This window comes from Apostichopus japonicus, chromosome 17, assembly GCF_037975245.1.
Source record: "Apostichopus japonicus isolate 1M-3 chromosome 17, ASM3797524v1, whole genome shotgun sequence".
Lineage (NCBI taxonomy): Eukaryota > Metazoa > Echinodermata > Holothuroidea > Aspidochirotida > Stichopodidae > Apostichopus > Apostichopus japonicus.
The window spans coordinates 21,099,254-21,121,749 of NC_092577.1; the positions used below are offsets into that span (position 1 = coordinate 21,099,254).

Consider the following 22,496-nt stretch of genomic DNA (forward strand, 5'->3'; position numbering starts at 1 on the left):
GTAAGTTGAGTCTCGTGTATCCGACATGCTCAGTGATTAACCTCCGCCATGTATCACGATCTTGCGCAAGGTTGATTGCTTCTTCGAAATTGTTCATATTAACGTCCTTAAATTGCGACTTGAAATGGGGGTGTAGGCGGTTTTACACTATCTAACGCAACGTAGTAGCCAAGAACCTGAAGTATTTTTAAGGGAGGGCCCGAAGAACATGAACTTATAGCATGCTCCCCATGGTGAAACATAATTGCACCTATTAGGTGAATTGAGTGTACTTTTAATAGTAAGAAAGACTAGCGTAGGTTCTTATGACCAACTAGACCGGTTTCTGCTCTCAACTTTTACAGGAGGAGCTTCATCAGTAGTAAGCCTTTGAATTTTTTATATTCGGCATGAGCGTCTCGTTCTCAAAATGCATCTATTTTCTGTGCACGAGTTTTTTATGAACTCATAGTGCATCTATAAGAGCATCTAAAAGAGGTTCGTGTGAACCTTGAGAGTCAGCTGATTCTTCGTTAGTACGAAACCTTGAGTTAACAAGTAAATCTTTGAGATTTTGGGCCCTTTTGTAGGCAAGAATCGGTTCTTTTTGGAAACAGTTTGGATAGTTCCGCGTGTTGCGAAATTAAGTGCGAATGTTTCAAAACTGCTTTTTTCAAATGCGTAGTTTTGATGTGGGGTGTATAGGTAAGCTTGAACACCAAGGGTGGTTCCTTTTGTTTAGGATTGGTAGTGAGGTATTGCCTACGGTTTTCAAATTTTATGCCTTTAGTGGCTGTGGCAATTTCCTCTTTCTTATAGTTACGGAGTAACAGTTTCTCTGTGAACGCATTCTTTTTCTCTAAGAAGTCAGTCTCGTTGTTACAGAGACGTGCGTATCGTAATATTTCCCCTTTAATGAAGCCTTTAAAAGTGGCAAGTGGGTGTGCAGAGTTTCTGTCGAGGTATTGGAAGGTTTCAGTGGGTTTGGTGTGGACTTTAGTGTCTAATAACCCATTGGTTTCGAACCTTGTACCTTTGAAGATTTTCAAATCTAGGTATGTTACCTCGGTGTTTGATATTTCTACCGTAAACTTTAAGAAGCGGTGAATTTCATTCAACCTTTTTACTAAGTGTTCAAGCTCCTGATGTGTACACAATAGAATGTCATCTCTATAGCGGAGCCATTTTAAGATTTTATTATCTGTCGGTAAAATCTGGTTTTCAAGTCTATGCATGACAATATCGCAGATTTCCGGAGAGGCTTGGCTACCCATGGCGCAACCGATCTTTTGTAGATAGAATTGGTTATTGAACTCGAAACAGTTTCTTGTTAAGATGAGTTCAATTAGTTTGCGCATGGATATGGAAGATATTTTATTTATTCCATATTCGCTTTGTTCCGTCTTTTCATAGACTTCTTGACATATATCTAATGCCTCCTCTTGGGGAGTATTGGTATACATGGCGACGACATCGAGTGTAGCGAGTACTACCGTTTTTGGTAACGGGGTGGCTTCCAAAATTTGCAGAATGTGATTTGTGTCTTTCACATAAGTGCTTTGTTTTATTACAATAGGAAGCAAGAAATAGTCCACAAATTCCGATATTTTTTTCGGTCGGTGATCCGTTTCCACTTATTATCGGTCTACCGGCAAATTTTGAGTTAGCCGGGGGTGCTTTATGAATTTTTGGTAGCACATATATGACCGGTGTGCGGATCTTGTGGCTATATGGTGACAAGTACTCGAAGGTGCTTTTATCGATCTCTTTTGCAGAGAACATATCAATTAGTGTTTCCTGGACTAAACTTTTAGTTTGAAACGTCATATCACTTTTTAACTTTTCGTAGTGGTGACTAGCTAATTGCCTTTCAATTTCGGCTTGATAGTCTGAGTGATTCAATATAGCAATGCCTCTACCTTTATCGAAGGGTTTGAAACACTAAAAAAGTTCGTAAAGAACCTATCAGACAGAAACATGTCCAATATAGAGTTTATTGCGTTGGGAAAGGGTCTGAAGTTCATAGCAACTCCAGTAAAACCTAAACGAAGTGATCTTCTCAAGTCACTAAAAGACCTAAAAAGAAAAATGAGAATCCGCTTCATCATGCAGAATAAAATGCAAAAAGGGATTACAAAATTCCGTCTACCTTCTACATGGTCACCTAACATGACTTTTAGTAAAAACCTAGAGGACTATTTGGAAGCAACACAAACCGAATTGGCAAGTGTTACTATCCGAAACGCCAATAGCAACACACATAAGGCGGAACGTTTTGCACTAAATGCAATTAAAAACGACCGCTCTATTATTGTCAAACCCTTCGATAAATATATAACTCCTAAATTAGTGCCCTTGATTATACGTACATAACTACATATGTATGTTAGCATTCTGAGGATATTGCAGCTCCATATATTACATGGCATGATGTGTAAATTTTTAAGGATAAAGTAGGTACAAATAAATTCCCATGTTGATCTTGCTTTTATCTCTTTAGATGGATCTGCACAGGGCTTTATTGTCGTGAATTTGTAGGCTCTGCGGAACAAGAGGTCATGAAATTGCTGCTTCCAAATTAACCCCGAAATGCAATCTCAGTCGTGATATTTATAGCAGCTTGGATTTAGACATCAATGAAGACTCACAGGATATCCATCCTCCTTCCATTTGCGACACATGTCGACTGAAGGTATCTCGCTGGAAAAAAAATAAATACAAGCGAAAGAAAGATCTCCAACCTCCAAACATGACCATCCATGAGTTTTCAGCTCATGATGATGCCTGTGAAGTGTGTGCTGAAAGACAGTGGGATGCCAAGATTGTAGCGGATTTTTTACAGCAACAAGGAATGTTTTCTTGGAATGAAGAAGGCGAGGTTGTTGGAGTTGTTGTGGATAGAGGGGGCAATGGAATTTTGAAGAAAGTTTCAGTGAAAGGCCAAAATATTGACTGCTTTGTTCTTGGTAAGAGGGTTGAGATTCCCTTCAAATCTATGGAAGATGTGGCAACAAAATTTTTGGATGCATCCATTTGTCCTGGCAATGGGGACTTCCAAGAACTAGCTCATACCAATCTATACTGTGGACTGAAGTCGCAGAGTGGATCTTCTATAGCAACTGTGGAGAAAGGTTTTTATGATGGGAGAACATTGCAGTCAAAATACACCATAAGGCATGCAAACTGTCAGCTTATCTTACCACAGTCTGTAGCTACTGCAAGCAATAGGTCATTTACTCTATGCAAAGCGTGTTTATTATATAGATCTACCTTGCAGAGAGCACAGGAAGGAAAAAAAACAGAGAAATGAGACAAAAGCCAAATTTGTTCCAACCAAATTTTTATCTCCAGATGAACTGCGTGAAAAAGTAGGTCAACTGAATCAAGAAAAGACAAGTTTTCTCCAGCAAAATAGAAGATTGAAAGAAAGAATTGAACAGAGTCTGAAAGAGGATTCTGTGGAAATTATAGAAGAAGAAGCTGAGAAGCTAAGCGATATTGTTGGTAAAAGCAAAGAAGACATTCAGAAATTACTCTCTCCCGGAAGTCACTGTCACTTGTTGTGGAAGCAACAAATGGAGGCAGCATCAAAACCAGCTAAACAAATGAGATGGCATCCTGCTGTTTTGAGATGGGCCATAGCAATACACATGAAGTCAGCCTCTGCATACAGCATTGTTCGGGAAGCCGGCTATCTCTCTCTGCCTCATCCTAGTACGCTGTATAAATATACACACTTTACCAACCCTCATACTGGCATTAACTCAGAATTGTTAACAAAATTTTACAGGGACAACAATATTTCGTCAAGAAAAAAACATGAAAAGTATGTTGCACTGCTAATGGATGAGATGAAGATATCTTCCGGACTTGCCTTCTCACGGAGCACGGGTAGGCTTATTGGTTTCTGCGACATTGGCTCAATAAGCAGTGAAATGGAAGATTTTGAGAAAAGATGCACATCAGACAAAACTGAACCAGTTCTAGCGTCTCATGTTCTGCTTTTTATGGCAAGAGGAATTACCACCTCTTTAAAATTCCCAGTAGCTTACTATGCAACTGCTAGTCTTAAAGCATCCCAGCTGCATAACTGCATTGAAACTTATGGATTTAACTGTTCTATGCCTTGTAAGTGATGGTACTGCCAGTAATAGACGACTGTACCAGAACTTAGGAGGAAAAGGCAAAACAGAACTGTCTCCTGCTCATTTTTGTTGGAACTGGTTTGGGGATGAGGAGAAAATTTTCTTCATTTGTGATGTCCCACACCTCCTGAAGACTCTCCGTAATAACATGGAAAATTCAAACTGGAGTAGAAAGACCAGAAATTTAGTAGTAAGTATTTTAATTTTATCAGTTTTATGTTGGCTTTGATGTCACTGTGCAACAGTGCAAAGGAGTCCCACATCTACTGATGGTGGTGTGAATCAATTTTCGTGCATGTTTCTTGACTATATCTCAGAAGAGAATGATGGACTTGGTAACTGGACTCTCCACATTGAAATGAAGAGCCCAATCATTTTTTGTGGAGATGAAAGGTCATCTGACGTCAGTCAAATATGCCAGCCGAATGTAGTCACTTGAAATCGTACTAACTTTGGTATTATTGAGCAATAAATTGATGGTGCAGATTTGTCAAAACAGAGCTATTTCTTGAAGAATATAACAGAAAATTTGGTAAATGAAGTGATGAGAACTTGATTGAAGTTTTGCACTCTGATTTACAAGTCCAATACAGGGATCCACTCTATGCATTAATTTTCTTTTGTAACACTTCATTTGTACAACTTTCTTTTTGTCTGTCTTTTTGTAGACTCCTGCAATGTTTTTACCTCACTGAGTGGTGCATGTACTCTTTTGCTGATATGTAATACAAACATTTTATCTATCTTATTTCCAGTTTCGAGGACAAAAAATTCAATGGACAGACCTGATATCATTCATGGAATGGGACCAAGGGCGGCACAGAACTACGCAAGGCTTGCGGTTTGCTCCGAAGCTTACCCATGAACACCTGTACTTGACGCCAGGCCTTCGGATGAAAGTACGCCTTGCAGCTCAGGTACAGTGTGTTGGTTCCTTAGTCTATTTCTTTAGATAGGCACCTTTGCATTCCAAACTTGAATGATCAAAGAGGTCATGTTTTAAAAATGTTTAAAGATGAAACAGAATTAAGTTAGGAAGTAGGCTGAAGCTGTATCTTTTTTTCACAAGTCATCAATTTTCAGTAAATGAGTGGCAATCACATCCAAAAGGCTCATACAGGAGTAAGAACAGGCTCTATCATTAGTGTTGTTATATCTTTATTGGTCACAAGATGCAGATATATTCTGTCAAACTCCGTTTCAGAATGAGCAACATCCTTACCCATAGTAGGTGGTCCTGCCTTTTAAATAAATGTTGGGTAACTTGGATTTTAGTGTCACATGATGCTCCCATGTAACCTTTGCTTGGGAACTTACTCATTACACAATACATAGCTAGTTAATACTGGTTGTACTATTTCTAGTTCTCTCTTTTTATCTTGCAATGCATATATTCATAAATTCCCAATGCCTAAAACATCACATTGAACGTAACAGGGTAATTTGGCCATTTTATTAATTTGTGTATGCTTTGTATTTTCTTCTCAGGTCATGTCAAACACTGTGGCCAATGGATTGGAATTAATGAAAAGAAAAGAGCTTGGTTCAGCCATATTATTTTTACGGAAGGTCAACAAATTTTTTGATTGCTTGAATGTGGCTAGGCTGGATCAAGGCACTCGCTCTAGGAATGAAAACCTGAAGCCATATACTTCTGAAGATGACCCACGCTTTGAGGTAGGCATACAGTTTTTTTTCTATAATGTCTATACATTGCTTCTTAATAGAGGTAATTGACAAAAAAAACAAAATATAATAGACCTTCACACTCTTTGTGCAGTAACACTTGTACAGTGTGTAGATATGCAGATGCATTACACTGGTAGTGTGTGTACCAGTTTTGCGAAATAGTACAAAAAGGGATGCACACCTTTTGTGCAACTGAGATCATATTGTATTAAATATGTCAGAGAGAAAACAAGTGTCCAATCGCTAAAGGGTAAGCTTCATATGATGATACAGTACTGTTGAGGAACATGTCATAGATTGACTTGGCATGTTATATTTTTTCCCCCACGGCCCCACCTAATTCTGAGGTAATACAGCTGTTTCTATTCCTTTCATTGGTTGACATTATTTGGTTTTACCACTGAATTGTGCCTTTCATTATGCCTTTCATTATGAATTGTGCTTTCCATTTCATTCTGTCCATCAGATCATAAAGATTTTTCATTTTTCATTTTCAGTGGCTGCTAAAGAACTTTCTTGGATTCCTCACAGAATGGGCAACTGAGGGTGAAACCATAGAGGGTCTGACAAAGAAAGAAAAAGGCCAGTTGTGTATTAGCAGGCAAACCATTGCAGGAGTTTACATGACAGGTATGTTGGTTTAAACCATTTATAATGACCTTTCTGTCAATTGTCTAACATAATTTTAAGATTAGCACTTGATATAATAATGATCCCAATTTGAATGGAAGCACATGGTTTGATTTGTCTTAAGTTGTTTAAAGTAAGTGCAATAAATGCCGCAGTATATGCTTTTATGTTGTGGCAATGTGCTTAAAGATGCAATAAATGTAAGCTGTTTATAGAAAATGATAGAAAAATAAACCTGTAAAATTTGTGAAGGGTTGTGAAATATCTCCTATTTTCCTTCAATTAATAGGCGTATGATACCATGCTGGCTGTCAAATATACATGTTTTTTACAGTGTGAATGTCCAATTGGTTACTTCTGGTTTTGACATCTTCTAAATACTCTTCTTCATCTTATTCTCCCACAGTTCATTCTTTCACTGAGATTGCCAGGAAGCTACTTAGACTGGAAGGGGTCCGGTATGTTCTCAGCGATAAGTTAAACCAAGACCCTATTGAGGAGTTCTTTGGTAAGCAGCGGGGGCAGGGGGGCACCATGACAACCCAACTCTTGAGCAGTTTGGCCATGCATATGTCAGGAACATAGTGGCTGGCAGTCTTGTTCGCGGTCCTGCTCGAGGTAATGTAAGGAGCCGGGATGCAACCCTTCCAACAGAGAGTGAAGAGCCTTTACAAAAAAGGAAGAAACCTCACCAATTTGGGTTTTCCAAAGAAGCTCCACTGTGAGACAGTTTGTTGAACTCTGGACGTCAGGAACCCTCTTAAGATTTTACATATTGGTTGGTATAGGGCCTAAGTTTTTGTTGTCTATCATAATCGTAGCCTATGCATTCATGCTGGCGTGTATGTAATATGTATGTGAATGTTTATGTTGAGCCCAGCTTTTAAACACGATATCTCAAGAAGGGAAAGTCAGGCCATTTTCATATGTGGTGTGTAGAAGTACTACACTGAGTACATGAAGCCTATTGGTTTTGGTAGAGGCAAGGTCATTTGGGGACAACAGTCAAAAAGCCTTGTAAACATAATGTTGCAAGAAGGGAACCTTGGAAAGAGAGCATATTTAGTATGTCATTGAACCATATTAACTAGTTGTTTGGTGGAGGTACATGGTCGTTTGAGTTCACCAGGGGTAAAATTTTGAAAACCATGTTTTACACAATATTTCAACCAGAACAGATTTCATATTATGTTTGTTGATGTATCATATTTAGTACAAGAAGGCTGTTGTTGAGGTCAATGGGTGTTTCAGGACAGCCTGTGTGCTTTTCACTGTATTTACTAAGATCAAGTTTGTTGTACTATATATTATGTCAAATTCATGCTACATAATCAAAAACTTTTTCATTCTGGTTAATTAAAGGAATGTTGGTGTTTTTGTGGTGCAAACAAAAAGTCATTCCTTTGAGACAATGGTTTGTTTATGTAAGTAATGGTAGGCAGTTCATAATTAAGGAACTGGTTAACTTTATCTTCAAGAAATAAGAGTTATCACAACAAGAATTTTACTGCCTTGTAGCTCTGTATTGTTGGCTCAGGCTTTCAAATAAGCAAAAATTGCTTACTCTTGTAATGCTTAATAATTTGGGGGATGAAAGATATTGCCTTAGTTTCTTGGTGAGACTGAATGGCTTATTAATATTAACCGACATGAAATTTTACATGAATTATGCCCCATTAATCAGGATTTAATTAAAGAGGATTTCTGGATAAAGTTTGAACCAATTCAGGTATTGTTATACTTATATTATTAGCTTCCCCTCAGCCATCTGTGTCAATGTTTGAATTGTGTTCGATATTCTTCATTTTCAGTTTTAAATAATTGGTTCTCATTGGAGTCCCCTTTTGAAATGTGGGAGGCACATCTGAAATTAAGTGTGGATGGATATATGACACTATCAATTTTTATTCTATTTTCAAGAAACAGATATCATTGAAAATCCGTTTACAGTAATTTCATTTATATCTAGGTTAGAGGGTACTTATCGTGTGTGTATGTTGAGAGGGGCTTCATGTAATTTTAATCACCTGTGATTGTTCAGTAGTATTGTTTGTTGTTGGACATTCATGGAAAAACAAATTATAGGCTTGCTAAAAGCAATGGATGTGTAAATGCTGTGTGCACATGTGGAGAAATTCTAGCCTGATGTGTGTTGGTGTCAATTAATTTTTTTTTGGAGGGGGGAAGGGGGGTAAGGCAAGATTACTAACAGATTGCAGTACTGTATATTGGCATTATCATTCATAAGAGATTAAAAGTTTAAAAAAAAATAGATTACGTATGTTGTGAAATGTTTATTGAAAGATTTACTGATTTGTGGGTATTCAGGCAAAATATTTGCAATATTTGGGCCTAATATATACTATTTTCCAGGTTTACTGACTTCTTTGCTGTAATATTTTGAGCTTAAGTGAATCTTATTTATTTTCTGTCAGATGTCTATTCACCTCAGTTTGAGGCAAGATTACATGAATTATCTCCCATTAGTAGGGCCTTGGGTGAAGAGGATTTCTGGATAAAGTTTGCATTGGCATTATTAAGAGAACTTTCCCTTAGCCAAAACACAGCATAGGAAGACACTAAAATTAGGCTAGGGCAACTGGCCTAGATTAAGTATTTTGGAGACAGAAAGCCCAGTAGAGGGTTGAAAGAAAAGCTCTCTCCTCACTTATGTTCGGTATTTTCATAGGCACAAATTCCTTAAAAGTACATAGGCAAAGTGTCTCTTGGGATTCTTGTCGGCTTCATGTTCTGGCCTGGAAATAACTGAAAATCAGAGTGAGGTCTTTGTCGATATAAAGTCAAGAAGATAGTCATTTTAAATGGTTCGATAACTACATAATTTTTTTCTTGCTCAAGACAAAAGATTAAAAGGAGAAAATTGCTTTCATTTTTCAAAACATGACATCTCTTTAATAAATTATCAGGAGTTAATCAAAAGCAGTTGACCTCATCATGCAATGCACTTTCTTTTCAAACCCCCTGCCCCCCATCAGCCCCTATATACAAAGTTAATAAGTTTACAAATTTTAATAAATTTTCTTCCATTCAGTAACTAGTAAACACTTGTGTTTGCACCATGTTTCAAAATAAGAAACATTTAATTGGTAGATTAGAGGATTAAACGTACAGTAGGATCAGTGTTACTGTTAAGAATCTAGAAACAAAAAACAGCCATGATATTTACACCTAAATTTGAAAATACTCACAACTCACTTAATTTCAATTGCTTATTTCTGGGGGTACAGTTTAGTGCCTGTTAGGCCTACAGTGATACTACAATAACAACAGTTAAGTTGTATACCGTGCTTAATTGACAAATACTGTAGGTGAAAAATTATAATATATAAAATATGCATTTATAAAGAAGTTAAAGAACTGTGTAACGCTTCGTTTTGTTTGTACAAAGATAATCATATTTCATCCATGTCATGTTGAAACAAATCCCCCCCCCCCCCAAACACCATGGAACGCATACTGGAGAAGTCATTTTGAAAGTTCTTTACGCAGACTTTTTTCTCCCTTTTTGGACACTTCACGTTCCTTCTGTTTTCTTATCATAATGTAAACTTTAACAAAAGCCTCGCAACGCATCTTCAAAAAGTTCTTGACCACCTCTTGAAAAAGTTTCTCCCTTCTTTCCAATGTAAGTGGTTTTGATGTCAGCTCCCACTTTTGTGTGACCTTTCCACGTTCATAAATGTTGTTAAGTAGTCCTATCTGTATGTTGAGATGCTGGAAAAGGGCAATATTATCCTGTTGCAAACTTGCTCTTACAATCAGCTCCATTGCTTTGAAAAACAAGTAAACATTATCTTTCACAACAAAGAGTCCGCCTCTGTTCTGTTTCTCCAGCCAGACTTTTGTATATGCCACAAATGTAGGTGCATCTTCCACACTATTTTCTCCCCAAGACTCCAGTACTTTAACAAATGCAGCTGCCGTCTGATTGTTTTTTAGACACTTGTAACGTTTAAGTAACTTGGCTGGAATATATCCAGAACAGTAGCGGAGAGCTTGCTCTTCGTTTTTGTCCATTGTAACATCCTTTGACAGCTGCACCTGTGCTGGCATATCTTTGTCCATCATTTCATGCATAAGTTGCCTGAACATTTGCTCCAGCAAATACTGGAAAAGGGACACCTCCTCTTCTTCTTCATGCTCAATGTTCAAGTCATTAAGTAGTGCCTTCCACAGAGTGGGCAATTTCTTCTTCATACGTAGAGAGTGAAACTCTTGCCACATTTGTCCTTTGCATTCCTCAGTCCATAATTGTCCTCTTACAACTGATGCCACCTTTTTCCACAGTTTTGCTGTTACTTTTGTTAAGAAAGCAGTAGCTTCAGAACTTCCAATAGAAGCCGGTACACCAGTTGCAAGGTGCTTCACTTTAGCCACCAGGGGTGTCTCCATTTTAAATAAGGGTAAAGTAAACACCAAGTCCACTGCTGTTTTTCCATAATGTTCAGCTCTTAATGCTGCATCTTCTTTTCCATACCTCCTTTTTGGGTACTTCATCCCACCTGCAATGGAAGAGACATGGAACATATGAAATTTGCCGAGAGACCAGTAAAGTTAGCATACAGAACTTCTTCAATTTGGGGCACTGCAGCACTTTTACTTTAGATTTGAGTGACTATGAAAACACAATCTTGCCTGCTGAGTCAGGACATATATTCTGTCTGAAAGGCTGGTGGGAGGGGGGAGCCGCCTGCCTTGTACGCCCATGCCAAACAGATCAAGAGATGAGCATTTTACAACTAAAATCCTCCATACTGAAGTTGAACACTACAAAAAAAAACGTGTGTAAGCATTGCTTCATACCAGATAGCTGCTACTCTAACAGGTCCATTCTACTGAGCTAACTTTTAGGATTAGGCCTAGCTACTAGTAGCACTTACTAACTCAGTAACTGAGTGTAGGTCTCAGGGTTGCATTGTTGAACTTAGGAGGATAACTTTTTTTTTAAAACGAAATAGTGTAGGTGTAGATAAGGTTTGAAAGATCATACTTCGTCTGAGAATGGATTCTGTGTTAGATAAAGAAAATTATTACTAACCTGCAACTTGTTGATTTGTTGTAACATCTGTTCGTGAGGAAAGTCGTATGCAACTCTCGCAAAACCAGTCCCCACGTACATCAAATGTATTTTACACAGTTCCTGTGAAAGTATTTGATAGTGCAAGTTGGCTCAGAGCAAACTATTATGTCTTCTAGGGAAGGCAGTCTGCAAATACAAACACTACAACTTTCCTAATTTTTTTCTGACCCTATGACGTCCTCAATCGCCACCAAAAAATCTTCAAAATCGCTTAAGTCATCTTCAAAATGATCAAATTCTGCACCGCTTTCGCTACTTTTCATGGACGCCATTTTCAAGGTTCGTTGTTTGGCGTCGCGTCTTTCACATTACGTAACAAACAACCGAAAATTCACGAAGGCGTTCCGAAGAGTTCCGATGCCCATATATGGTCACGGTAGGTCCTGCTGATAGGTTGACAGATTTTACGACCGACACACGCTCATGTGTTTGCGTGACCTTGTTCCAGCAAACCTCACTTCAAAGGCGGCACCTTCGAGCTCTCTCCAGTAGCAGCTCCCTGGTGTGAACAAAAATAATAATACTGAAACAATTTACAGCGGGTATCGTCTACAAGGGTTGCCTAATAACGTTTCGTGTTGACACCACAGAGTCAAAGTAAAGTCGTCACAGTGAAGTCCACAGAGTCAAAGAGTCATCTTGTGATAGGCCAAACTCCCAAAGTACATAGAAGTAATTGAAAAGAGTTTAGGTGTGTTTTTCAAATTCAAGGTCATTGTTAGATTAGACTTTAGCCGTAGAGTAGCATAATTTTGTGACAAAATGAGTACTATTACAGTGCCATTACCACAAAACTTCGACCTGAAGGATAATTTGAAGAACTGGGAGAAATTCAGATTATTGTGGGATAGTTATCTCACTCTCACGGAGTTGGATAAAGAAGATGAGAAAATCCAGGTGGCAACATTTGTAACTTGTATAGGCCCTGAAGCATTCGAAATCTACATCAATTTGCCATATGAAAATGCTGTAGATCGTACAAAAATTGCCAAAATAATGAGCTTATGGGAAGCATAGTATTGGGCAGACAAACGTAATCTATGAAAGATACATGTTTAATAACTGCACTCAAGTACCAAATAAAATGTTTGACGAATTTGTTGTGAAACTGAGAATCTCTGGATCCTCGTGCGAATATGGCACACTAAAGGGTCAAATGATTCGAGATCGTATTGTATGCGGCATAGCTAGTAGAAATACTCTGAACAAAAATTATTGCAATCATAAGAGTCATAAGAAATCAGTGAAACATTTTGACAGTAGTTAAAGTAGAGACGAAAACGCACAATCTTCGAGTGAATCAGTTCTGTCTGTAACATTACAGGAAGATGTAAACAATGTTGATATAAACAGAGTGAGTCCATATGTGACCAAAGTATATGCCACGTTCCAAGTTGAAGGATCACTTGCAATGTTTCAAATTGATTCAGGGGCATCATGTAATGTCATACCTGAAAGGTATGTGTCCCTGAAGGCACTGAGATTAAAGAGTCACAAAAATCTCACCATGTACAACAATGATCCAATGCCAATTGTGGGGACTTGTAAATTGAGGTTGAGAAACATTCTGTGCAGTTTGTTGTTGTGCAAAGAAACAAGCAAGTGCCACTTCTTGGATCGCGGGCATCACAGCAAATGAAATTGATTAAAGTGTTGTATGAAAACATATATAACAAACGAACTGAAAGTCCTGAAATTGAAGGGGGGGGGGGGGAAGTAAAGCAAATTGAGAAAACTAACTGACCGCTGACAAAAGAAAATGTGATAAAAGCTTATCATGATGTATTCACAGTTGTAGGGTGTATGCCAGGTAAAGTACACCTGGAAACTGAGCCTAATAACACGCCAGTTATTATACCACCAAGACGTGTTGCGATATCTATAAAACCTAACCTTAAAGGGGAGCTGAAGCGATTGAACAATTGCATGTGATAGACAAGGTTGACGAACCTTCTGATTGGGTGTCAAGTCTGGTTAGCATAATCAAACCCAGTGGTAAACTGCGTGTTTGTATTGACCCACAACCATTCTTAAATAAGGCTCTAAAACGGGAACAGTGCCCGTTACCTGTTATGGAAGATATTCTGCCAAGTGTTGATGATGTAAAGGTTTTTAGCAAATGTGATCTGAAAGAAGGATTTCTCCAATGTGAGTTGGATGAAAGTTCTTCCAAGTTGACCACATTCCAAACCCCATGGGAAGGGTACAAGTATAAACGCATGCCGTTTGGCATGGGCGGCGATCCTGGGGGGGATGGGGGGGATATATCCCCCCCATGAAAATGGGTGGAGGGGATGTAATACACCATATCCCCCCACCAAATGCCAGGAATAAGAATATTTTCATGCCTTCATTTATGCATCATCGTGAATGTACGGCTCTTTTTAGCTTCATTTCTCGCCTATACCATAAACGCAGTGCGATCTTTTCAAATAAACCGTCTTTATAAAGCAAGAATAGTTGACTGTAGGCTTCATTGGCCCTATAACAACAAAATGTATTATTGCGCCCACGGTATTGATATAGTACATATATGCACCCTCATAGTATTCATATAGGCCCTATAGTAGGCCTACACACGTACATGTTCCCTCGAACAGCTGAGAATCTCATGTTACCAGGGTAATGCTTAATTTGGGGCGTCGGAGCGGTTCGCCGGACCAATATTCACGGCGCAAAAAAAAAGGAGAAAAAAGTAGCACTAAGAAGAAAAAAAAGGCAAAAAATAAAGAACCAAAATGAAAACATACTTCAAAATGTGTTTCAGAAGATTAATCGGGTACAAAAACAGACAAGGGAGAATGCACAGAAGAAAAGCTCGGGAAGTGCCATTTCCTGCAATCTGGGAGGCATTTTTTCAAAATTTTCTCCATTACGCTACGCGCCAACCAATGGTGGCGCGTAGCGTAGTTTGACCTTCCAAACGTCCCCCACCCCCCCGATAATTATGGTAGATGGCCACACTCTGATCTTCCATACCAATCCCAAATAGCTTCCGACGCCCCTGTTAATACACGTACGTTTCACCTGGATGCCCTAGCAATCGGTACCTAGGAATGTAACTATGTGTAATTGTGTATTGCATGTGTATAGGCCTATATAATAGCCTGCATGAGGCCATTTTCTTCATCGAATAATATAAAGAGCTCTCGAACATTCTAACGTAGCGCCTGAAACAAGATTGACAGGGGCAATTTTCCCAAAATAACACCCGAAATTAAAAAAAAGTATTTTGGATCCTGATTATGAGATATTTCGGACATGAAATCCCTATTTTAAAGTTGGGTATATGCCGCTTGGAAACCTCGGCAAGTGCCGTTTCCGGCCATCTAGAGGGTTTGTAAATCCCCAAATTTTCTTGTACGCTTCGCGCCAACTCATGGTGGCGCTACGCTTAGATAGTCAACAAGGTCATATCCCCCCCACTCGGAAGTACGGATCGCCGCCCATGCCGTTTGGAATCTCCCTAGTGTGGCAGTAATGAGTGTCCGTAGGACACCTATTACTAGGATATAGTATCTCCTTTGCGTGAATAGTGTCATAGGGACACTTTCCCTTGCTTTCTATGCAACCGTGGAAAGTGTCCGGGTTCTCTTTAAAGAGCTTTTACGTGATTCTGTTGAGTGACAAACGTTTCTGGCCCTATCTACGTTCCCTTATTACCTAAAAGGAGGTAATTTACTAGCGAAGACCAGGTTGACAATGATATATCGGTCAACATGCACCCTCAAAACTCGGTTAAAGCATAACTAATACTTCGAGTGTCGACTGTTGTGGGAAGGAGGCGGCAAAATGTTGTTGTTATCATGGAGACTACACCCCAGAGGGACGCTGTCCGCTTTATTTAGATCGTCGACTGTCAGAAGACGGCATGATGTTAAAATTATCTTCCGAACTAATTAGTCATGTCTGTCTGACTCTGCTGCTTATCAATCGTTACTACCATTAGGGTACTTGTTTGGAAGGTCGGAATTTCTAAACGTTGGAGAAAGATCAACCATGCAGGTCGAAGGCAAATGTATTTCAACCGATACGCGGCGGCGATAGTTCCCCGCCATTCGGAGCATGGAGGTCAAATCCGGGGTCAGAGTCAATATATTTTATTCAGTACGCGGGAAATGTGGCAATCTCCCGCTCTACGTTCTAGGAGTGAAAGTTTTGATTTCACGCATGCGTATTTGCATTCTACTGTAAAAAGTATACTATACTCTATAAGCCGAATGTGCCGTCTACGTCGTTAACGTTGCATGTAACGCGCAGGCCCAACATTTATTAGTAGTTGCACATTTGCACGCACAGTTGTACCCTTTGGGTGAGCATTAAGAGTTGAGACCGTTAACTTACAAGATGACTTCTCCTGAGCTAGATACCGATGAAGAGTATATTATCATTGGAAAATATCTTTCGTCAGGACTGTACCCTGACAAGTCTACGTTAAATCTAAAAAGATCGATACGGAGAAGATCGAAGAGTTTTAGACTCAGGAGATGCCGATCAAGTTTACGTCGGCCCACATGGCAACGAAGATCCTAGGCCCGTAATCACGGGTGAAGTGGCCAAAGCCCACAAAATTCAAAAGCTAACACGAAGGATTTGGCGGTAAGTGTATTATTTGTTTATTTGTATAAAACTTACAGGTATTATTTCCACTGAAAATGAATTCCATAGATATGCATATATTCAGTACGTAGGCCCCTGGGACCTTGCAGATTATAGTTATATTTTACTATTTGTAATCACCTACAAATTTATTGCATACATATGCACAGGCCACTGGGGCCTTGCAGATTATAGGTTTATTTTACTATTTGTAATCACCTACAAATTTATTGCATAGATATGCACATAAGTTGCACAGGCCACTGGGGCCTTGCAGATTATAGGTTTATTTTACTATTTGTAATCACCTAAAAGTAGAACTGAAAAGTCGAAACTTATGTTAGTATTACAGCATAACGTCATGCATAATTAGGAGGCAAGACACTAATAGTATTACTATTAGGTTAGTAACCGTAACTTCGAGAGTTAACCTATTTGCGACGGGCAAATAATTTTCTTTCATCAAATTTAAGCCACTCCGATTGGCAATCTCTGAAATAAAGCCTACTTGATATAATTGATGTTACTGTGGTAGCTTCCAAATCTTCCAGATCAGCTGTCAGTTACATATCAGCTGTGTAGTATGTACCCATGCCACCATATGAGTATACAAGGTTTTAATTTTAATAATGATTGTGTTTAAAATTCTAAAAAAAAAAATTCATGTCAGAACTTTTCAGATATAACAATACTACAAAAGATGACCTGGGATTAGTCCCCTTACTAGTTAAAAAAAAACAAAAAACAAGGGGGAAAGGGCGGGTCCCTGCCTTGTCCATTTTGGGGGATCAATTAAATTAAGGTGTGTTACTTTAATTTCTCTTTCTTTTGAGAGATTTTCACATATTCTTTAATATGTTGGGGCCGGGATGTGCTCAGACACTGCAGCAGGTCGCATATGCTATAGGTAATCAGTTCGCCACCTGCCCATCACTTCATTGTCAGAAGGTTAGCTGTGTTGGCTATACTAATGTACGGTTCGATGGGCCTTGTGAATAGTGATATTTTCATTATGCAAACATGTACGTGGTATGAATATTCACTAATCATTCTTGCACAGTAATTAAGGTGGGTGGCGATATGCAAAACAATGTTGGAATTAAGTTAGTGCAGCTTAAACAAAGTTTATATTAAAATTGCAATGCATTATCACATATATAGACACTGCTTGCTGATATACTGTAGTATTCCTAGAATAGTGACCAGAATGGACCTAGAAACTAAAATAGGCCTTATAGTGTAATATCTTCGACAAATTTGTGGGCGGGTGAATACATTTGTATTCAAGCTGGGGAGAGAAACTATTGAAGAAAGAGTCAATCAAAATGCACAACAATTTGCTTTAGTTTGATCCCACATTTTGTCATGAACTTATTTCACCAATTGATTGGAGTATTTTGGTATAAGACCCAAATTTGAAAGAAAGGGATCCGAGAAGGTGGCTAAATCAATAGAAATATCAGGTTTCATTTCAATTTCTGTAAGAGTGCTTGTAGGAAACGAGTGGTGACAATTTCACCACCTAAGGTCACAATATTTTTGGGAGGGCTCGTGCCCCCCCCCCCATGCCACCCCTGGTGACCCACTGGAATCAATTGGTGACTTACTGGCACATATCATTAATAAACATAGGGCTTCCTTGATGGTTGCCAGTTATTTCAGTCCAAGAAGAGACTGTATATTACCAATGTCTGTGTGGTTAAAAGTTCAACAATGAAACCCCCTCGTTTTTTGGCCTTCTGTGTCACTACTTAGACTTTTTTAGGTGTCATTTATCAAGATAACACAGTCTCCTGTGTGTGTTTTGGGAGTAGAAATTGTTTCAGTGCTCCATAATAGTTGGATGGATGGTTGACAAAATTCCCAAAGGTCAAGGAATGGCCTCAACTTCCCACCTGGACAGTTTCCTTTTCAGCACCTCCTTATGAGGAATAATAAAAAATGTCAATAGTGCAACATAAGTACTGCAATGACAGGGTCAGGCCTACCTTAATTGTCGCCAATGGCTTACATCAAATGACGCATTTGACACTATAATGACCATATACACTTCTTGGTGATGAATTCAAAGAACTATAACTATATGTTGAATTCTGAAGAACTTGTTGTTTCTTGAATTTGTTACATAGCTGTTGTGGTGCTAACATGATAAGCGACTTGGTATCATGTTGCTAATAAACAGCCACCAAAGCTTTGTGCTGAAAAGTGTGAGTGAGCAGTAATACTGTTAAATGAAAAAAGCCTAAATCATGCAATTTAAATTACAATTTAAAAAGTTTTACTGTCCAGTATCAAAAGTGTTTGCAAAATTTGATACAGCATTCTGTTCTCTACAGGAATTGTTGATTGTACATTAGCAATTAGCAATTCTTCATAAGCAGTGTAAGAATACCTGCTTAAGCACATTCAGTCATCGAGTAATCTGTCGTTAACTTTCAATGAGTATATATCAGCATGATTGGAAATCCTTAATAGCAGTATGTTGTCTAGAAAACTCAGACATAAATCACTTGAACATCAATTGGTATGATTGTGTATGGTTCTGAATGCTATTTTACTTCTTTTTTAGGTTTTTAGATTGGACCCCTTGCAGAGACCATCAATGGAAATAAGTACGTAATAACCCTATGTGACTTTTTCTCAAAATGACCAGAGGCTGTTGCCGTAAGAAACAAAACAGCCAAATCTGTTGCAAACTTTCTGTTTGAAACCATGGCCAGGTAAATATCCATCTACTTTTCTTTCTACTTTACATAGCATACTTACGAAATTAGTTACGTAGACCTGCATTTGCACTGTTTCACCTGTGACCCATAAAGCGGCCAAGTGGTTAGAGGAATTTCTTGAAGTTGTTTTTTAAGTTAATGTCAAGAACATGTTAGTGGGATGACGGTCAGTGCATCCAAAACAACATGTTATGACAGTGCTTAACTTACTTTTATTTAAACCACGCAGCTACTATGAAGATGCCAGTAGTTCATTTCATTACTCGTTATCAGTACTTTAACAACTTATTTAAATGTTTCCATTTATTTAAATTTGGGTGCATGAAAATTGTCATATCAGACCAGGGAGGAGAATTTGTGAATGCGCTGAACAAGTCCCTGTTTGACATGACAGGGGTGGACCACAGGGTATCCTCCAGCTACCACCCACAGACCAATGGGCTGGATGGAAGATTTAATAAAACTTTGCAAAGGTCACTCATCAAAGTTGTCAACAATAACCAAGATGACTGGGATGAAATGCTGTCTTCAATTCTCATGGGGTACAGAACAGCCAAACATGGTTCAAAGGGTCTTTCGCCATTTGTTGTGATGTTTGGAAGGTTTGTAATAACTCCAACCTACCATTGCAGAATAGAGATTTACATTTGCTAAGGCCATATACAGAGAAAAAGCAATAAGGGACAAGACAGTTTGGACAAATCCTGCATAGCTACACCAATCAAACAAATAATATTAACCCTGTATATAATACACTCTTCAGCAGGTATCTTGCTTTGATCCAGCATAGAAAAGATTTACCCCAATTGCTTCTCGTGAGGTATGTCGATATCGACGGATGGACAACCTAAAAATAACTCTCATCTGATCAACATTGTCTTGAAGTTGGTATGACCTCTATGTAGTAACATGTTCCTTAACTAACAAATGTAACATGACGACGACGACGACGACGACGATTGCGAATACCAGAAGGATGGCGAGGCTGAAGGCTTTTATAATGACGAACAACAACAACAGGTCTGAGACTGATTCTGTACAGAAAGAAAATATCGATGGCGAGTCATATGATGATCCTGTCTGTCATGTGTTATTTTGATGATCATAATGAACATGGAAACGATGAAAAGTCTGGTGACGACACTGGCATGTTTACAGACAATGACGACAACGTCCGGGATATCAGGAAGGTATCACCAAGGGTGGACATGCAGGACCTCATGGCCAGAAAGTTTCATGGAGAGAAGAAATTGTGCGTCTTGGTTTTCAAAGATCAACATGTCCGTAAAGCAAGAAGCCACAAAAGATGTGCTCCGTATTGGAGAGGAAATGCAAAATGCAAGTTTTCAGGGTGTTGTCAATACACTTTCGAATTGCAGAGCCAGCCATCTAAACCTGCACCAGGAGAAAAACGATCAAAAATTGCCGAAGATTTAGAGCGTGACGGGTAAGTGGTACTATAAGAAAATGTTACACATGGACCCTGCCTGACAAGCAGCTGGTAACATCTACGACCCGAAAACTCTGAACGTACTGCACAAAATTCTATCCGAAGGAAGAAGCAAGGTTAACTTATCGACTGATATATTGCACGAGGTGAAGTTGCTCCAGGAGATCTACAAGGAGCTAGATAAGGACAAGATAGTGCCTGGCTATATCCAACATTTTGCTTGTGATCAGTTTAAGGCTATTTAGTTTACCGAAAGCCAGCTTCAACTGTACCTGTAAACCGTGGAATAAATTCTTTATCTAGATGCCAGAAAGTTCGATGGTAGGTACCAAAAAAAAAATGCCAGGAAACGACAAACCGGTGTTTCACTATGCCCTAGCAATGAAAAGTCCGTTCCCGATGAAGGGAGCTGTTCCTGTGGCAGAGCTCCTACCAACGACCAGCAAACATCAGAAGTATGCCACTTCCTGCTGATAGTTTTGAATGGCTTTAAGGCAGTTGTCATCCAGGGATGTAGTCATTCCACGAAGAGTGGAGATTGATAATTCCTGGGTACTGCTAAATGCTGTCGTCAATGCATTCAACAAGGAGGATGTGAATCAATATTTGAGAGAATGTTGGGGTATATCGGTCGAAGGAAAAATGGCCAGGACAAGGGTATACCCCCACATGTGCTCAGCTCACATACCTCCATCAAATGAGTAGAAATGTGAAGCAAATGAAATCACCAAAACAGTACGTAATATAGGTTTTTGCATTGCTGATATCAAGTACATCCATAGAAGACGCAACCACAATATTGAAGCATTTGTGTTGCTTGGAACACCCGACACACACAGCCCAGGTGATGAAGAGTAAAGGCGTATTGGAAGGCATGATGGCTAAATGCAAGGGCTCAACTCAGCTCAACGAACTTGACCCTCCTTCGGAGAAATTAGATGTGGAGAATCATGTCTTCCAAGATCACCGTACAATAAAGAGATCTTCACCAAACAAACAACGACAGCCACAGACAGCCAATATGAAGACATTTTACAAAACGACAGGTGATAGATAGTCTCGTGCACAAACTTATGCACATTTTCCCATTGTGGAGCGGTTTCATGTTGGGGCATCTAGAAAGGCACGCTGTTGAAGAAAAACCGATTGGAACTATGGAAAAACATGGTACCAACAATATCGTTGAACACTATTTCGAGAAGGTAAAGAAGGACCTAATCCAACGAAGGGGGAAGAGGATGAGGCCCGGTTTATTCATCCGTTCACGGTACATTTCAGTGGTGGGCCACATGGACCAAATCCACACATACCAGCCATCAGCCTTTAAGAAATTCAATAAAAAGAGGCCGAGAAAGAATAAAAACGAAGAAATTTGGAGACGAAGGAGGAAACAAAGAAAGTCAAAGTACTTTAGTGGAGACTATCAACCACGCCATGAACCCAAGGCGAACAACAGTACGAGAAAACGCGCATCGAGGTATATGCAAAGTAACGAAGAGCCACAAGAACCCACGAAGAAGAATTCAAGAAAGACTGACTCACAAGAACATGGGAAAGGAAAGCAGAGAGATTCAGGAAAGCACGAACAAGGAGAACATACAAAGTCAACGACAAGTGATTGCAAACCACAAAAACCTAAGTGGCAGAACAACAAAGATAATTTACCTACGTGGGGAGGAAATGTCGTTCACATACTTACCCGATCGACAAATTGCTGTATATATTTTTTAGGATTAGCACAGAACGTCTTGCTTTATTCACCCTGCTCTCCACCTTCACAACAGTTGTGTGGTCACGGCTAGTATCGCAGATACCGGGCGCAGCTACAAGCGGCGTCCTGCTCCAAATGCCACTCCGCTAGTACCATCTCGGCCGTTATGTCCAGTTCCGCCTCAGTGGGCAGGCTGGCAGTCTCGGCCGGAGCGGCAACTTCCTTCAGGGACGAGGTGGAACACGAAGAGGAGTTCAAAACCTCCACCGGGGCGCTAGTGTTGGACAGTGGGCGATCACAGGAGCATCAGGTGGTACGGTGTCATAGGCCGGGACGGGGACCGCTTCAACCGCGCCCGTAACCACTCTCTCGGCACCTCCAACAAGTGCGGGGCTGGCCCAGGTATGCAATGTGGGCCCTGTGCCCATTAGCCCACAAGGTAGAGGGGATATCGGGCTTGAGTTCG

At 39.5% G+C, this 22,496-nt stretch overlaps 1 protein-coding gene across 1 annotated transcript; it reads right to left on the reverse strand.

Annotated features, from left to right (window-relative positions):
- Nucleotides 1-9,328: 9,328 nt before the first annotated feature.
- LOC139984428 (uncharacterized) lies at nucleotides 9,329-12,044 on the reverse strand. Its single transcript, XM_071998340.1, has 2 exons — nucleotides 11,503-12,044; nucleotides 9,329-10,966 (listed from the first exon to the last, which is right to left on the reverse strand). The coding sequence occupies exon 2, from the start codon at nucleotides 10,959-10,961 to the stop codon at nucleotides 9,930-9,932; it is 1,032 nt and encodes a 343-aa protein (XP_071854441.1). The 5' UTR covers nucleotides 10,962-10,966; nucleotides 11,503-12,044; the 3' UTR covers nucleotides 9,329-9,929.
- Nucleotides 12,045-22,496: the final 10,452 nt, after the last annotated feature.